The 17324-nt window shown below is 40.3% G+C and overlaps 1 protein-coding gene across 1 annotated transcript in view; it reads right to left on the reverse strand.

Moving 5' to 3' along the window:
* Positions 1 to 362: 362 nt before the first annotated feature.
* Positions 363 to 17324, reverse strand: part of LOC102841613 (titin-like) — a 305333-nt gene continuing 288371 nt past the window's right edge. The window contains exons 332-346 of the mRNA XM_006866702.1: positions 17004 to 17303; positions 16298 to 16600; positions 15399 to 15701; positions 14703 to 15287; positions 14266 to 14571; positions 13862 to 14161; positions 12399 to 12974; positions 11993 to 12298; positions 10927 to 11520; positions 5204 to 10797; positions 4920 to 5076; positions 2897 to 3609; positions 2666 to 2819; positions 1792 to 2097; positions 363 to 1659 (exon numbers count right to left, since the gene is read on the reverse strand). Of these exons, the coding sequence (XP_006866764.1) occupies positions 1361 to 1659; positions 1792 to 2097; positions 2666 to 2819; positions 2897 to 3609; positions 4920 to 5076; positions 5204 to 10797; positions 10927 to 11520; positions 11993 to 12298; positions 12399 to 12974; positions 13862 to 14161; positions 14266 to 14571; positions 14703 to 15287; positions 15399 to 15701; positions 16298 to 16600; positions 17004 to 17303 (10796 nt within the window). The 3' untranslated portion in view covers positions 363 to 1360. The remainder of the gene's footprint in view (positions 1660 to 1791; positions 2098 to 2665; positions 2820 to 2896; positions 3610 to 4919; positions 5077 to 5203; positions 10798 to 10926; positions 11521 to 11992; positions 12299 to 12398; positions 12975 to 13861; positions 14162 to 14265; positions 14572 to 14702; positions 15288 to 15398; positions 15702 to 16297; positions 16601 to 17003; positions 17304 to 17324) is intronic.

Consider the following 17324-nt stretch of genomic DNA (forward strand, 5'->3'; position numbering starts at 1 on the left):
GCTAACAACATTCCTTACGGGTTAGGGTGTGTATCATCTTATTCCTCTTTGTGTTGCTTTCTGTGGTGTCTAGCATAAATACTGTGAATTGTAAATGTTTAATATCTTTGTATTTAGTTGAATCTGCTTCCATTAAAGGTACTTTTTCTTAAGTATAGAAATGTACTTTGGGGGTTAAATTTATTAGTGAGAATCATATCTAGGGTTTTTACTTAAATATTTGCTTAATAGAGCTTATTAACATGGGGAATTTTGAGCTTAAGTTAATTTATTTTACCACCTGTGATTTCTGTAATACCCAAAGGCTCATATCTCCCCACCCCAGAATTTATAAAAAAACAAAAAACCAAACCAACCACGCATTTTGAGGTGCAGATAGCTTGCTTTATTTTGTTCTCACTATTTCAAGAAGGTCCAACAATTACAACTAACAATTGAATTTATTCCTGCATGAAAGAACTACATCAAATTAATGTTTGGGCAGTTAGCAATAGTGTTATAACAGTAGCGTTATGTTGTTGTTCATTCATTTCTTGCTGTGGCTCATTGCTTAGTTGCCCTGGTTTTTCAGGTGTCATTTAAATTTAGAGCTACCACACAAAGGCAATTGGCTGCACCCCAGGACCTTCAAGAATTGGCACTGCTCAGGCATAGGAATACTTGAATAGCTTGGTTAAATGAGGGGATGGCCAGGAGATGTTACTTTTCCAAGCTATCCAGGCACTCTCTATGTCAGAGACAGTGTAAAATGGGCGAACAAAGTGTTGGCCGTTACACTTTGCTCTGGTAATAATATAAGTCATGATAATTTTGAGTGTGACATTATCAGAGAGAATGTAAGACGTTAAAGTGTTGCCTACAGGAGGGTAGATGTAAACATCACCAACGCCTTACATTTCTGATTCAGTAGGTATTGGTGCACATATCGGTGATGTGCACAACATCCTCTTTTAGGTGGAAATATCTTCAATGGGGAATTCTCGACCCATTGAGGCATACTTAGACATCAACATTATGTTGAGGCACAAAGATTGATTAAGTGTTGAGCAGGGTATTCGTTCCATAAGAAACTTTCTCCTACCAACTGTTAGTTTCAAGTTACATTGTAAAATGTCATAAAATAAATGGTACAAAACTTTATAACCGTTGATCCGGCTAAATACAGTATGTACATGTCACTAGCAAAATCTTGGGTCAATCATTACGAAAAGACAGAAATGCACATTTTTGAATTGTTACTCATTTAGGTTGATAAAAAACTTTTTTTTAAATATATATTTACAGATCAGAAAGATTAGTCCATGTGGATTGTTTGTGAAAAGTTAAGAACATGTGTGTAAATGTGAGGGCACAGGCCCTCTTATATGGATCGAACATTTATATTCACAGTGGCAGAGTCAGACCCAAATTCATTGCCTAAGCTTAGGGTATAAAGTCCACCATCTTGTTTCTGTACATCCATGATGATCAGAGTGGTCAGGTCATCTGTGTTTTCAATATGGAATCTTCCTTGTTGTTCTTGATTTTGAATTTTTCTTCCACCACAGGACCATGTTATTTCAGGGGTAGGCTCACCCGTAAATGCACAGGCTACTGTTAGAACTTTGCCTTCATCAATGCTGATATCAGGGGGAAGAGCTTCAATTTTAGGTGGAATTCCTTTGTGAACAACAACAAAAAGTTTTAGGATCACCGAAAAAAGAATGGTTTTGTTTCTACTGAATTGTAAATAATAACGACTACACCGTGCTACTAGACTTAACTAGCTCTACCAGTAATTTGATTGCTCACCTCTTATGTCTGCTTTAAGCATTTTACTAGTTGAGCTCTCCCGTTGTTGTGTCATACTAGCTTGTCCCATAAAACTGCTGGAACTCATTTGTAAAAAGGACTCTTGCATGGAGGACATGCTTTGGGCAGACATGCTTGCAAACTTCATTTCACTCAAGCTGCTAGCACTGCTGCTGCTGAAACTGCTGAAGGAAGCCTCCTGCTTAGAGGCAGACATTTTGACTGACTGAGATGAGAAGCTTCCTTGCAAGTTTGTGTCATCACTTGTCCTCAATACTACCTCTCTGGAAGGTTCTTCCAGTAGAGCTGTGGAGCATAGCAGAGACACAGTGAACATCAATGACATCTGGTTAATTGATGACATCTGACATTATATGACTTACAGAAAGAAAGTCATTAAATGACATACAGAAATAGAAAATGTAAACACACACACATGGAAACATAATCAAATTGGCTGTTGAAGCATAAGCAAATACATTTATATACATACATTTGTCAAGAGCTAGCTCAGTGTCTCCAGAAATGAATCCTTACATTTCTGTCATTATATTACATGCAGGTGCTAGGAATCACCGGGGAAAAAATGAGTAATCACACAGGAAACAAATTACATATTGTGCATTCTGAAAACAGATCTAATCATAAGGCAGTTGATAGCATTTTACTTTAAAATTTAACTTATCCAAGGCTCTGTTTAGTTGTAAATAAGCATTGACCATAAGGATGAATTCACACAGGATGCTAGTGCTTCTTTTCTTACATACATAATTTAACCAGATTTCTGAGTTTGCTGTGCCCTGAGGAAAAAGGCAAAAACCAAAACCACCTAAAGACCTTAACTAAGGAGGGAGCATGACAAAGATGGACTTACGAAGGATCATTAACGAAGCTGTAGCTGAACACTGGCCCCGGAAATTTTTGGCCTTAATTGTGTACTTTCCACTGTCGCTTACTGATGCATTTCGGATTTCAAGAGAATATACATTTCTGGAGCGACTTACACTGACATCTGAAGAAATAGAAATCTATAAAGAGAAAAGAAGTGTTTCTTTAGGAAGCAGTGTGGTATTTAAATTGTCTTTAATAATTGTATTAAACTTACTGGTACGTTGTCTTTAAGCCATTCGATTTCAGGGGATGGGTCACCACTGATTTCACAAGAAAAGCGAACGTTTTGTCCCTCATTAGCATTCTGAGATCTGGGCTGGGTGATGAAGGCTGGAGCATCTGAGAGGTCTTTGCTCAGAGCCATATCAAACTGGCATTTGATGATGCCTTGACTGGTCTTCCCTATGCAGGTCAGGATCCCCTCATCTTTGTGGCTGGCTTGCTTGATGGTTAGGGTGTGATCATTGCCTGAGATGCCATATCTGTACTCCTCCGAGTTAGTGAGCTCTCTTCCATTCAGTACCCATTTCACATCAGTGGCACCAGCAATATTGGCTTTTAACGTTACTTTTTGACCATCAGAGATGCTCATCTGAGAAGAAGATGCTTTAATCTCAGCATGAGTTGTGATTTCTTCGGATGCCTGTGATGCTTTAGTGATTTCTTCATGAACAATGGATTTTTCCAGGGAGGTTGCTTCTGATTTCTTGACTTCTTCAGAAATCAGGAGTTTTGAGGCTTCCTCTTTGAGGGCTACCTTTTCTTGAGATTTCACCTCTGACATCTTGGTTTCTTCAGCAATTAGGGCTTTTTGGGCAGTTTCCTTTTTGACAGATGCCTTTTCCTCTTGGACAACTGCTTTTTTCTGAGATGTAATCTCGGATGTCTTTTGTGTAGACACTTTCTGTGCCTCAGAGTCTTTTGCAGCTGAAAAAGAAAACCTCTATAAGGCAAACTTAATGGAAAGAGGTCCCGCCTTTTACTATTTTGGAGATTCTACATGTGAATAAGTCATACACAGAGAGAAAAAAAAGTTTACTTATGTATATAATGTGGGTAGACTCCTAGTGTGACACTGTAGGATAAGCACTGGGCTGCAATCCATAGGGTTGGTGGTTCAAACCCATCAACTGCTCCTCAGAAATCCTGTACAGGGTCGCTATTAATTGGAATTAACTCACTAGCACTTAGCAACAACAACAACAGTGTGGATAATACCTAATTTTTTCTCAGCCCAGATCTCGGGAAACTGTCATACATGAGAGATCACGGTTCTGACTCCATAGCCTAAACTGAGTTCAGGTTCAGATTTTGAAGACAATTCATATGATTTAAGGAAGAGGGAGTGTGGAAGCCTTGAAAAGAATGGCTAAAAAATGTAGGAAATGTATGGATTTAGATTAATAAAAAATATATTTTAGATGATTGATATGAAAGCAAACTAGTTTTAGCAGGGGAAAGTGATATAAGTCTTTCATTAACTTAATTCTGCTTAGAAAATTGAAAGAGTGAAAGTTTAGGGAAGAGAACTATTTTGTATACATATCTGTCTTTATTCTTAGACATTTCTAGGCGCAAGGGCTGGCTCTACAGAATTTTATCTAATATTACATACATGTTGTTGTTGTTATGCACCGTGGAGTCGGTTTCGAATCATAGTGATCCTGCACAGGGCTTCCGAGGCTGCAAATCTTCACAGGACCAGAAAGCCTCATCTTTCTCCCGCGGAACAGCTGATAGTTTCAAACTGCTGACCTTGAGGTTAGCAGCCTGATTCGTAACCACTACGCTACCAGAGCACCTTTACAGCCTCAGAAACCCTGTACAGGGTCGCTGTGAGTTGGAATCAACTCCATGGCACATAACAACAACAACAACAACATACAATTAGGTACTTAATAAATACTTTTGGAGTCTTGGTGTGATGCTGTGGGTTAATGTACTGGACTGCAAAGTAATTTGAACCACAAGGTCAGTGGTTCAAGCTCACCAGCCGCTCCTTGGAAACCCTATACAGGGTTTCTGTAGGTTGGAACGGACTCTGGTACATAACAACAACAACACTAATGGAAATAATCCTAATTTCAAATATGCATGTTCTATATTTGCATACAAAAAACCTGGAAGTTGGAAAAGTTTTAATGTTTTTTCTGTGTGTTTAATTGGAAAGGTTGTGCTTAAAAATGTTTCCTCAATATTGTTTTCTGAACATGCTGTAAGAACAAAAGCCAACCTACCTTTTATTGTTAATCTGCAGCTAGAAGACACAGATCCAGCTGAATTTGTTACTGTACAGTTATAAAGCCCGCTGTCAGAAGTATCAGTCTTTTGTATTATTAAAACGAATCCTTCTTTGTCTTCGGAGAGTTTGTATTTACCTCCTTGTGTAATAGCCTGCAGAATATAAGGGATATGATTTTTTTTAAAAAGGTAATTTACCTTTAAATTTTGTTTGGGAGATGAAGATGAGGGAAGGAGTTTTATTTATTTTTTTTAAAGATAAAACTTAAGACATGTTTACCTTTCCATCCTTTGTCCAGATGGCAGTGGGCCAGGGTTCTCCAGTAGCTTTCACTACAAAGTTAACAATACTTTCTGAAGAAACAGTTGTATCTTGCAGCCCAGCCACAATGACTGGTTTTGAGGAAACTGGTTCAGGAGGTTTTGGTTCAGTTTTCTTGGTTTCTGTTGATTTCTTGGTTTCTGAAATGCTTGAAACCTTCTCATGGATGCTCTTAAAAGCTTGGCCCACAAACTGGAAGTTCGTTTTGGAAGTTCCACCTTCACTAGAAATCTCACAAACATATTCTCCACAATCAGATTCTGTAAGGTTATGGATTTTGAGCTCATAGGTACCATCTGCTGAGTAATGAAACTGGAAATGCCCGTTCTCCTTCAGCTTCTTGCCATCTTTATACCAGACAACTTCTTTTGCGCACAAGACACTACTTTCCACTGCACAGGACAACTTTGCAATATCTTTAGAAGCTTCAGCTTTCAAAGACTGAGTTATCTTTGGTGGGGCAGAGACTGGGAGCTGCTGAATTTTATCTGTTGGTGTGGGTTTTGTCTCTGTGGGTGATGTGGCTTTTGGATGAGAAGTCTCTGGTTCCGGGGACTTGACTCGTTTTGGAGACTTAATGGCTTCTGGAGATTTCACCCGAGGTTCTGGGGATTTGACTCTTGGTGGTGATGTAACAGCCTTTTCAGGGACCCTGGCCTTTTGAATAGTCAAAGTAAACTGTGCTTCTTGTCTCCCTTCACTGTTTTCTACCACCACGCTGTAGTTGCCCTCGTCGGAAGCCTGGACTGAAGAGATCTCAAATGTCGATTTGTACTTAGTGGTGGTCACTTGGTGGCGGGTAGAAGCACTCATTACTTGTCCTCCACGCAGCCACTTAACAGTGGGTATTGGCTCACCATCCGTATCACAAGAAAATCTTGCAGACTCCCCTTCATATACAGTTAGGGACCTTGGCTTTGTTAGAATTCTTGCTGCCAAAGTCATTTTAATCTTTCTGTGCATGGATGTGTCTTCTAGTGACTTTTCTTCTAGTGCAGTGCTCTTCATTTCTGCAGCTGCATAGTGTTCATATGATGAGAGACTTTCCCGTGTCTCTGTCATCTGTGATTTTACTTCCCTGACTGAAGAAGAAGCTTCCATCTCAGATGTTCTCTTAAACGATGAAGCTGCATATGCCTCAGTTTTAGTCAACTCAGGGAAAATAGATCTGGGGACATCTTCGTCTCTGCGCCGGGAAGCATAGGTGGTATAATCTCCTCCTGTTACATCCAAGGTTGCATAGTCAGAAGCTTCACCTTTATAGTTGGTGCACACGGCACGGTATGTTCCACTGTCATCTTTATCACAGTCCAGAATTTCCAGGGTAAGGACCCCACTTGTGTTGGTGTAATGAATCTTATTGCTCTCTTGGAGTTCTACACCATTGTGGAACCATTTAACCTCAGCAGTTGGCTTAGACTGAACGTTCATGATAAAATGTGTATTTTGGCCACACGGTACCCTGTGAGAGCGCATTCTCAATGTGATTCGAGGAGAGTGGTCTAGTGTAAAAGGCTGTTGACTCAAAACTTCATACTGCCTTTCTGATGTCTTCTGAGTTTTTAGAGCTGCTTTCATGGACTCATATCTGGAGAAGATATCAAATCTCGCAGACCTTTCAAATCTGGAGAGTGATCTCTCACTAGACACGGGGCTAGGGGAACGTGGGCGCGTTCTTTCTGGAGTAGGGGACCTTCTTTCTGTGTCCTCTTCATATTCTTCAGTGGGTTGTGGACGTGTTCGGATCAATTCAGACACTGGCCTCATTAATTCAATGTAGGTCGGAGACAGGGAACGCCTTCGTCTCAGTAGTCTAGACACAGATGAAGATGATTCTCTTTGAGCACGCTTTGAGATTTCATACTCTTCCTCAATTTCTGTTATTTCTGTTACTTCTCTCTGTCGTCTTGATTTCTTTTTAGATTTCTCATGTTTTGACATGTGGTCAAGTTCACTTTTGTATTCTGAGAGACGCTGGATGGTTGTAACTGGACGAAGCAATTCTTCATCTTCTTTCTCAGCCATGATTCTTTGCCGTTGTTTTGGCTGCCTATATGAGGCCAGGGCATGGCGTTCCCGCAGCTCTGCATAACTTGTACTAGTGTCAGCCTTAGCTGGAATGTGATAGGTTGAATATCTGAAGTCTTTTCTTGTTTCCTCCACCTTTACGTGAGTTTGTGGTGAAGAGTAACGGAGACTAGAAAGCTCAAAGCGTGGAGGGCTGCGGCTTGGGGGTGAAGCCGAAAAGCCTAATTCGAGCTCTTCTTCAAGACGCAGCCTCTCTTCCTCTGTTCTTTTCATTGCTAAGTAGTCATCAATGGGAAGGAGTAGTTCTTCATCTGACATGTCACCAAGAGAACGTCTCCTAGGTCTGTAATAAAAGTCATAATCAGGAGAAGGTGTACGCCGACGGGCTGGTCTCACCATTTCAAGATCATCTTGGGTCAGTTTGGGAATACGCCATCTAGGTCTGTATTGATCTGTAATGCGTGGAAGAGGTGTTACATAGAACTGCTCCCATCTTGAGAGGCGGATGCGTTTGGGTCTTTTCTGTACAACTCTATCAATTTTCCCAGGCATTTCATATTGATCACGTATCTTCTTATACCATTTCATGTCAGACATGGGCACGAACTGCTTAATGTGTTGGTCTTCTTCTATGGTAGTCCGTTTGTACCTGCGTGACTGAGGCACTTCATATGGCATTCGGAATTTTCTTTCCTCCTTCTTTTCTTCTTGCTCAAGTTTAAATTCTCCTTTTACAGTCTTGGTGCTTACAGCTGGTTTGTAAAGGATGGCAGCTTCTCTTAGAGCCTCTTGGGCTACCTGTGTCAGTGGCACAGTTTCAGTCCCAGAAAGAATTTCAGCCATTCTTAGTGTCTTATCAATTTGTTTTTGTACATGTCGTTCACGCTCCTCTTTGCTCTTGAATTCTTGCTTGACATACCTCAAGCGTTCCACTTTCAGGTGAGCTTGGCAGCTGGTGGAGCCAGCTGTGTTTGTGGCAGTGACTCTGTAATAACCCGTGTCTTCAGGTAAAGTATCTCTGATGTGCAGAGCATAATAATCCAAGCCTTCATGGAGAATTTCAATGTTAGGCCCAAGGGACAGTGGCTTCCCATCTTTCTCCCATTTTAATGTTGGTGGAGGGATGCCAGACACTCTGATCTCAAAGCAGACACTGTGACCTTCTTGGCATTCTGCATTTGCCAGTAACCGTTTGAACATGGGTCTTAAGGTTGTATCTGATGGAGGTGGATGTGGGGTTACAGTCAGCTTTGCTTTACAGCTGTCTTCACCATATTTGTTCCTTGCCACAACTGTATACTCAGCATCATCATCTGTAGTCACATTGTTGATGGTTAATTGGTAAAGACCCTTGTCAGTCTCAAATGTATACTTCTTGTCATCATCACCTGGTTTGATTTTCTGGCCTGATTTATACCATGTTACACGAGGCTCTGGGTGGACAGTTATGGTTACTCCGAACCGAACATTTTCACCCACGTAAGCTGTTTTGTTATAGAGAGGCAGGGTAAATTCTGGTGGCTGCTCCAGGAGTCTCATTGCATCTGTTCTGCGCTTAATTCTCTTTGTGGTTCTACGATAATAGTAGTCATAAACTTCTCTGACACCTTTAACAAACAGCTCTGCATAAGAGCTGTCTTCACCGTAATCATTGACTACTTTGCATCTGTAGGTACCATCATCAAATTTGGTAATGTCTTTGACGTACATTGTGGCCAGTCCATCTTCATAGGTGATCTCATATTTCTCACTGTTCTCTAGCTGTCTGACACCGAAGTACCATGTCACTTGGGTAGACTGATCATAATTTTCAATTTTGCATACATATTTGACATATCCTCCTTCTTCTCCAACTGCATGCATTATCTGCCCAGAAATTGGGCCAATTTCGATGGAGGCAACTTTAACTTTAGCAACACTCATTCCTTTCTGAGATCGAATTGCACCACCGCAGGATATTCGGGCTGCTGACACAACCATGTTCAGGTCTTTCTTGATCAGAGTGTGGTAGTACCGCCGGTGTTTTAATGTTCTGATAACTTTCGTACTGATGTTTTCTGTCTTCTGCTTCAGCCATGAGTGCTGGAGTGCCTCAGAAGCTGTCATGCGTGATTTTCTCTCTTTCACTAGCAACCGGTCAACAAAATCCATGGCTTCAAGGCTAATGTCTTTGAATGCTTCTTCATCAAACGAATATTCAGCACTCATGATATTCTCAATCATCTGTTGGTTAGTTTCAGCCAAGAATGGGTTGATACCACTCAACAGTACATATACCAAGGTTCCAAGTGACCACATGTCTGTGGCTGTGCTGACAACATCATGCTGGTGGACTTCAGGTGCATAGTATTCAGGAGCAGAAAACAGAAGCCTAAAGTTGTCCCCTGGCTTCAGCTGACGGGCTTGACCAAATTCTATGATTTTAATGGTAGAGCTTCTTCTTGTCTGGTAGATGATATTTTCTGGCCTAATGTCAAAGTGTCCAATGTTATGACTGTGTAAGAAGTCAAGTGCTTCACAGACCTGGCGGACATAGCTAACAATTTCTCTTTCATTAAGTTCAAAAGCGCTTGTGTTAATGCGCTCAAATATGTCAAGTCCTGATATAAACTCAAAGATCATAACTAATTCTTCCATGCTTTCAAAGGATTCATGGAGATACAAAATGTTTCTGTGTCTGGCAATATTTAGAATGGAAATTTCTTTCTTCACCAAAACCTGATCTGTCCCTTTGACCTTAACAAATTTGGCCATGTATGTCTTCTTTGAGGATGTTTCAACACAACGGTGAACAATTCCAAACTGTCCACGTCCGAGATCTTCCGCAATCATGTATTTATCATAGAGTTCCTTGGTTGAAGAGTGAGATGCTTTTGTCATAGAAACTTCTCTGGTTTCATCTACCTCTTCATCATAGTTCATGGCTCTGTTCTTATCTTCTTTGGTTATAGTTGGTTCTGAAGGCTCAGAAGGCTTGCTCAGGCCAAATTTATTCTCAGCAATTACACGGAATTGGTAACTCGTTTTTCCAAATAAGTTGATCACAGTATACCGTGTTTCTCGAGCCTGTCCTACACGGAGCCATCGCTCTGCAGTAGTTGCACATTTTTCAACAATATAGTTGGTGATTTTGCTGCCACCATCAGAAGCTGGCTCGGTCCATGTTAAGTTGACAGAATCTCTTGATACATCACTAACTTTGACTCCTCTGGGTGGGTCAGGAACATCGGCTACGTCCAGTTCAACGGTCTTCTGATCTATTCCAAATCTGTTTTTAGCACAGACCACATAGAAACCAGCATCTTTTCTCTCCACTCCATTGAGGAAAACAAGTGATGTGAAGGATCTTGTGACAATAACTTGGTAGTGGCCATTATTATCGATGAGATCTTGTCCTTTCTGCCAGGTGATCACAGGATCTGGTTTGCCACTGAATGGGATCTTGATGCTGAGCACCTCACCTCGGAGAGCATGGACTGCACCCATGCCTTCAAGAGTTTTAGGCAAATGTATCTTGGCTGGAACTGTATCAGAATAAAAGAAGAAAAGGTATTGTTTAGCAACAACAAATAATATCTATTTAAGTCCAGCCCTCCCTTCCCAAATTAGCATGTTATCCAGCACCAAATTTATGTTTTCCAATATGTTCTTACCTTCCACTTCTAAGGAGGCAGTGCCAGACACAGATCCTCCTTGGTTGGTAGCTCTAACTTGGTAAACTGTGGCATCATCATCTGTGACACTTGCAATGATGAGCTGGTGGTAGCCACCCTTAAACTCTTGAATCCTATACTTTAATCCATCGGCAATAATTTCTTTGCCTTGTCTGTACCATTTCACAACAGGCTTTGGATGACCAGTCACTTTACAGACCAATGTAGCATTGCTCTGATACCTGACATTTAGATTTCTCAGTTCCTCTTTAAAGTGTGGCGCCTGAATTGGGACATCAGATTTAGGAGTGACAGGTTCTGATATTTCACTCCATTCACTTTCCCCACCTAGGTTTTCACATTTCACACGGAACTCATATTCAAGACCTTCAATAAGGTTTTGCACTGAAAAGACGGTTTCTCGGATTTCTTCTGTTGTCACAGCAATCCACTTGTTCTGCTTCTTCTCACGCTTCTCAAGGTAGTAATTCCTAATCTTTGCACCCCCATCACTGGGGGGTGGCTTCCAAGACACAACACAGGAATCCTTTGTGAGAGCTGTAATATTTGGTTTGCCAGGAGCACTTGGTTTTTCTATTAAAAAAAAAAAAAAAAAGGTTTGAGTCAGGAGGTGAAACAGCTTTATTAAAAAGTGGGAAGAGTGTTGTTACATTATTGGGATTCCAGTTAATGCCATGCAATAAAATGTGTATGAATTGTTGAATAGAATGCTAATTCACTTTGTAAACTCTCATCCAAACATAATGAACAGTAAAAACAAAAACAAAACCTTATTTAAAACTAGAATGTGATAAGCCCAAAGTTCTGTTAAAAAGAGCTATTATTTTATGCTAAGAAATTTAGCCCCACAAAAGCTCCTTTTTAAATAAGAAGATAGGGAATACACCCATTTGAAATATGTAAAACTTTGATTAAGGTGTGAGAAGAGGCATTTGGATTTTTTCTGAATCTGGTATTTCCTTATAAAATGTATTTCTATTAAAAGAGCGTTTTCTGTGGAGATGGCTTTTAGTATATGGAGTTAATGAAATCAGGTTACACTCACCAAATGGACTCTTAATGATCACAACTGATGAGACTTCTAAAGGCTCGCTGATACCAAAAGTGTTCTGGGCTGAAACCCGGAAATAATAGCCAGCATTTTCTGTGAGGTTCACAATTCTACACGTTGTCACTGAGATGGCGGAAGATACCAGTTTCCATTCAGCCCCTTCTTTGGCCTCACATTTCTCCACCACGTAATTGGTGATCCAAGAGCCTCCATCATCTGCAGGTGGTTTCCAGCTGATCACAGCAGAATTCTTCAATAGAGCTTCGATCACAATCGGTCCTGTAGGTTTGTCTGGTTTATCTGTTGGAGAAAGAGACAATTGTAGTGATTTTCATGGTGTGCTTCCTAGGAAAGCTTTTTGTCTTAAAAATATAAAACATTGAAATGGGTTAGAAGATACCTTGTATTTCCACGTCAAGAGTTGCATCCACGGTTCCAAAGGCATTGCTGAGCTGTACTTTGTATTTGCCAGCATGGGTCTTATGTTGGACATTCTTCATGACAAGATGAGTATAGTGCTCAGTGTTTTCAATAGTAATATTTTCTGAGTTTTGCAAAAGTTTCTGGCCGTGGAACCAAGTGATAGCAGGTACTGGACGACCGATGTACATAACATGAAGTCTAAGGGTAGAACCTACAGCCCCGTAATATTTCTCTTTTAGTGGGTAACCAGGATGGAATTGAGGTGTTGCTTGCAGGAGAAGCTTACTGCTGGTTTCTACTTCTCCAACCTCATTGGTAGCAATGCAGGTATAGACACCTTCATCTTCTTGTTCCTCTGTCATTACTGTCAAAGTATGTGTACGCCCATCTGAAGACATTTTATATTTCCTGCTTTGTACGAGCTCCTTACCAAACCGATACCATTTAATGTCAGGGAGGGGCCTTCCAACAATCTGGCAAGTGAGTTGAGCAGCTTCACCCAATTTGGTGGTAACATCATTCATTTCTTTACGTACTCCTGGGGCCTCTCCAGCTGAAACATTAAGAAAGATAACATTAAATGTATTGTTGTTACTGCAGAATTCTCTTTCTTTGTATATCAGGAGTGAATTTATTCTAGTGACTAACACTTTATTGTTGTTGCTGTTAAGTACTGTTGTGTCAGTTCTGACTCATAGCTACCCCGTATAGGGTTTCCAAGGAGCTGCTGGTGGGTTTGAACTGCCAACCTTGTAGTTCGCAGTCCAGTGCTGATCCTACAGTGCCATACCAGGAGTTAGATATCATGATTTACATATGAGTCTAATTCTTAAAATCTCCTCTAGTGATTTTCCTAGTTGTATGAAAAATAGATTTCAATAAGCACATCTTTGAATCATTTTTTAGAAAGGAATTTTCTCTATGACTGAGAGGTCATTAGTAGTATGTGAGTATTGGCACTGTGGGTTAATGCACTGGACTGAAAAGTTGGTTTGATCTGTAAGGTCAGCAGTTCAAGCTCACCAACCACTCCTTGGAAACCCTATATAGGGTTGCTATGGGTCAGAATCAACTCGACAGCTCTTAACAACAATGACGTTGGGTTTTAGGGAAATACGAGTTCTTTCTGTAAATCTGTAGTATCCTTGCCCTTACTTAGTTTCATTCAAATGGGGTACATTTGTTGACCCTTCAAATCTTATTAAGAAGTATATGATGACCATTGCATTAGGGGGAGACATTTTTCCAAGAATGTGTTCCGTATACTGCAACTTATCAACTATGGCCTGTATATACATATTCCACAATGAGTGATTTCTTTTCTTTTGAACTACTTGCTTTCCAATAAAACTTTCCAGAGAGCTACTTAGTACAGAGGACAAATTAGTCTCGATATGTTGTTACGTTTGCAATTCCTAAGCAGAAAACGAGTCTACTTACATGTTAACTTAGTCTTTATAGACATAGCAGTTCTTCGAGGTCTGCTAAGTCCAGTCTCATTCTCAGCAAACACCCTGAATTCATATTCAGTAGCTTCCAGCAGTCCTCCTATGGTGAACTGCTTGTCCTTGATGCGGTCCTTGTTGCTCTTTTTCCAGGCACTGTCTCCAGACTGTCTGTATTCAACCCAGTATCCAAGGATATCTTTGCCACCATCACATTCAGGTTTCTCCCATTGTAGAGTGACACTATCTTTGGATATTGAAAGAATCTCAAGTTCTCCAGGTTGGCTTGGTTTATCTGAAATATTTAAAAACAATTAAAAAGGGAACATATTTTACTGTTGAAATTAAAGAAAAAGACCAAAGGTGGCTTCTTTGATTTAAAGCCCTTCATTTCCTTACCAAATGGATCTTTGCACACAACTGGTTCTGAAGCAGGGCTGGTCTCACTTAGGCCAACATCGTTCTGTGCAATGATGCGGAACTGATACTCAGCATCAGGCACAAGGCCAGTGACAGTGTACATCGTGGTGGTAATTTGAGTTTTATTGTGTCTGACCCACTTGTCAGTTGATGTCTCCTTGCGTTCAATGTAGTAGCCGGTGACACGAGAACCACCATCGTCTTTGGGTCGGGACCAGGACAAGCTAACAGAACTCTTTGTCACATCAAGTACTTCTGGAGGATTGCTTGGAGGCTCTGGAGGATCTAGGAATAGCAAGTAGAGAACACACATGTGTTAGAACACAGTCCCAAATGTTGTAAAATGATAACATTCATTTCAAAATAAAAGAGAAATGGAAAGAATTTTACAATTTTTTGGTTGAAAGAACACTTACTCAATGGTGTTTTGGGTATGACTGGTTCCTCAGATTTCAGGGGTCTGCTTATGCCAAACTGATTTTCTGCGGACACACGGAAATGGTATTCCACATTTTCTTTGAGGCCTTTTACTACTAGAGATGTACCCCGGACTCTGGAATCAATGGTATACCAGGCAGCTTTAGGTACTTCTCGTCTCTCAAGGATGTAGCCTAAAATGTCAGCACCACCATCATCAGCAGGAGGTCTCCAACTGACCCTCACAGAGCGAGCTTGTATGTCATCATATTCAAGTGGCCCTTCTGGAGTGTTGGGACTTCCAATCACCTTGACCTTGATATAAACAGTCTTCTTGCCACATTTGTTTTCCAGAACCAGGTCATAAGTACCAGAATCATCCCTGTCTGCTTCTTTAATCACAAGTTCAGTATGTGTTTCAGAGGTTGCAATCATGGCACGCTTACTAATATCTTGGCCTTCCTTGGTCCATTTACATATTGGGAATGGTTTTCCTTTGATTGGTAGGGTAAGTCTGATAACTCCACCTTGTCTAACAGAAATACCTTCCTGGTATCTCTCATCGAGTTCATAATCAGGATATTCTGGAGGAGAAAGGCAGAGTTAGTTTAGAATGGTTTTGGTGGGAGGGAGCAGAGTAGGTAGGAAATGTTTCAGGGCAGTCATCGCAGAAGGCAAATGATCATATGTCTTACCAAGCATTTCAGTGACTTTGACTGTTCCTGGTACCTCTGCAGGCTCCCCAGGTCCACCGGCATTACAAGCTAGAACACGGAATCTGTATTCAGCACCCTGAGGTAGATGTGTTAGAGTATACTCTCGAATCTTGGTGGGGGTGGTGTTACATTTGGTCCATTCGTGTTGATCTACTTTTTGCATTTCAATTAAGTAGCCTGTGACTTTAGATCCTCCTTCATCTTCTGGAACACTCCAGGCCAGGGAGACTGATGTCCTTGTTGTATCTGTAACTCTTGGGTTTTGTGGCTTTCCTGGAGGAACTGAATAAGAATAATACAACAATGCACTTGTTAAAGTTTTTGCAAAGTTGAAATCAACTAGCATCTAACAAATTCAGTAAATTGTTGAAAGATGGATTGTTGATATTAGAATATATTTTATTTTATAAAAATTTCATTTTTTAAGTCATAAAAATTTTTCTTATCAATTAAAAATACTGAAAGCTCTTGCTTCCTTCTTTGTCTTAAATATATTCTGTGATCACTACTTTTTTTTTTTTATAGGCAATTAAGGCAAAAGCTGCTTTCAGAACTATTAAGAAGTTTCAAAAGTTTAACTAATACAGGACATATATTGTGAATCCCATTTTGAAGAGAATGAAACTCATTCAAGAGAAGCTTATCTTTCTTATATACCAGGGGTTGCTAGAGCCTGAGGTGGTGGGAGGAGATTGACTATTATGAAGAGATCTAAGGGAATTTTTTTGACATGATGGAAATAATCTATATTCGATTGTGCTGGTGTTTACACAGCAGTAGACATCTTTCGAAGCTTAGAACTATATACTTAAAAAGGGTGGAATTGATTATATATAAATTAGACTTCAATAAACCTCACTTAAACAAAATGTATTTACCAATTGGATCCATGGCAACGATGGGTTTGGAAGGACGGCTTGGTTTACCAGTCCCTCTTGCATTAATGGCTGTGACACGGTGTTCATATTCTAAACCTTCAATAAGGCCAGTGGAACGGTACCGTGTCATTGTCACTGCTACTTTATTTACACGGACCCATCGATCTGCTCTCACTTCTTTGCGCTCCACAATGTATCCAGTCACTTGGGAACCACCGTCATCTTCAGGTGGATACCAAGTAAGTGTCATGCCATCACGGGAGACATCAAATATCTGTAATGTTTCTGGGGGGCCAGGAATACCTGTAGCAAGATGGAAGTAAACAAAATATGGCAATAAGAAGCTAAGAGTTGATATCTTTAGTGATATCTAAGACTTCAGTGACTATTTTCCCAGTGTTTTCACTTTTGATTTACTTGTATTCTATAAACATTTATGAAACAGGTACTATTTTTTTTAAATTACATTATAAAACATCCAGTCCTTCCCCTTCTCCCCACTACTCTCTTTCTTTAGAGTGATTACATTAAACAAACCAAAAAAGTTTAATAATGTTGAAAACCTCCAAGAAAAATGTTTAGAAACCTCAAAATCTGCAATTCATTTGGTGACCTGTTTTAACATACATTAGAGCATATTACAAATTCCTTTGCTGACATACAGAATCAGAGATGGGGAGAATGGTGAAAGTATCCAAGGACTTACTGATGCTGCTACGACACTCTATGATTTCAGATTGCAAGTAAGAGCCAATTCCGAAGCGATTTGTTGCAGCCACACGGAACACATATTCATTTCCTTCAATGAGTCTAGTAAACTTAAATGTGGCTCTAGTCACTGATTCAGAAACTGGCAACCATCCTGGTCGATGAGCATCACGTTGTTCTACTACATAACCACTCAATGGAGCACCACCATCCAATTCAGGTGGTTCCCAGGAAATGGTAACTGAGGTAGCATCAATTTCTTCGATCTTGATAGGCCCAGTTGGTGGACCAGGCTTATCTATGAGAGAAAAAGAAGTCC

The sequence above is a fragment of the Chrysochloris asiatica genome, unplaced genomic scaffold (assembly GCF_000296735.1).
Source record: "Chrysochloris asiatica unplaced genomic scaffold, ChrAsi1.0 scaffold00094, whole genome shotgun sequence".
NCBI lineage: Eukaryota > Metazoa > Chordata > Mammalia > Afrosoricida > Chrysochloridae > Chrysochloris > Chrysochloris asiatica.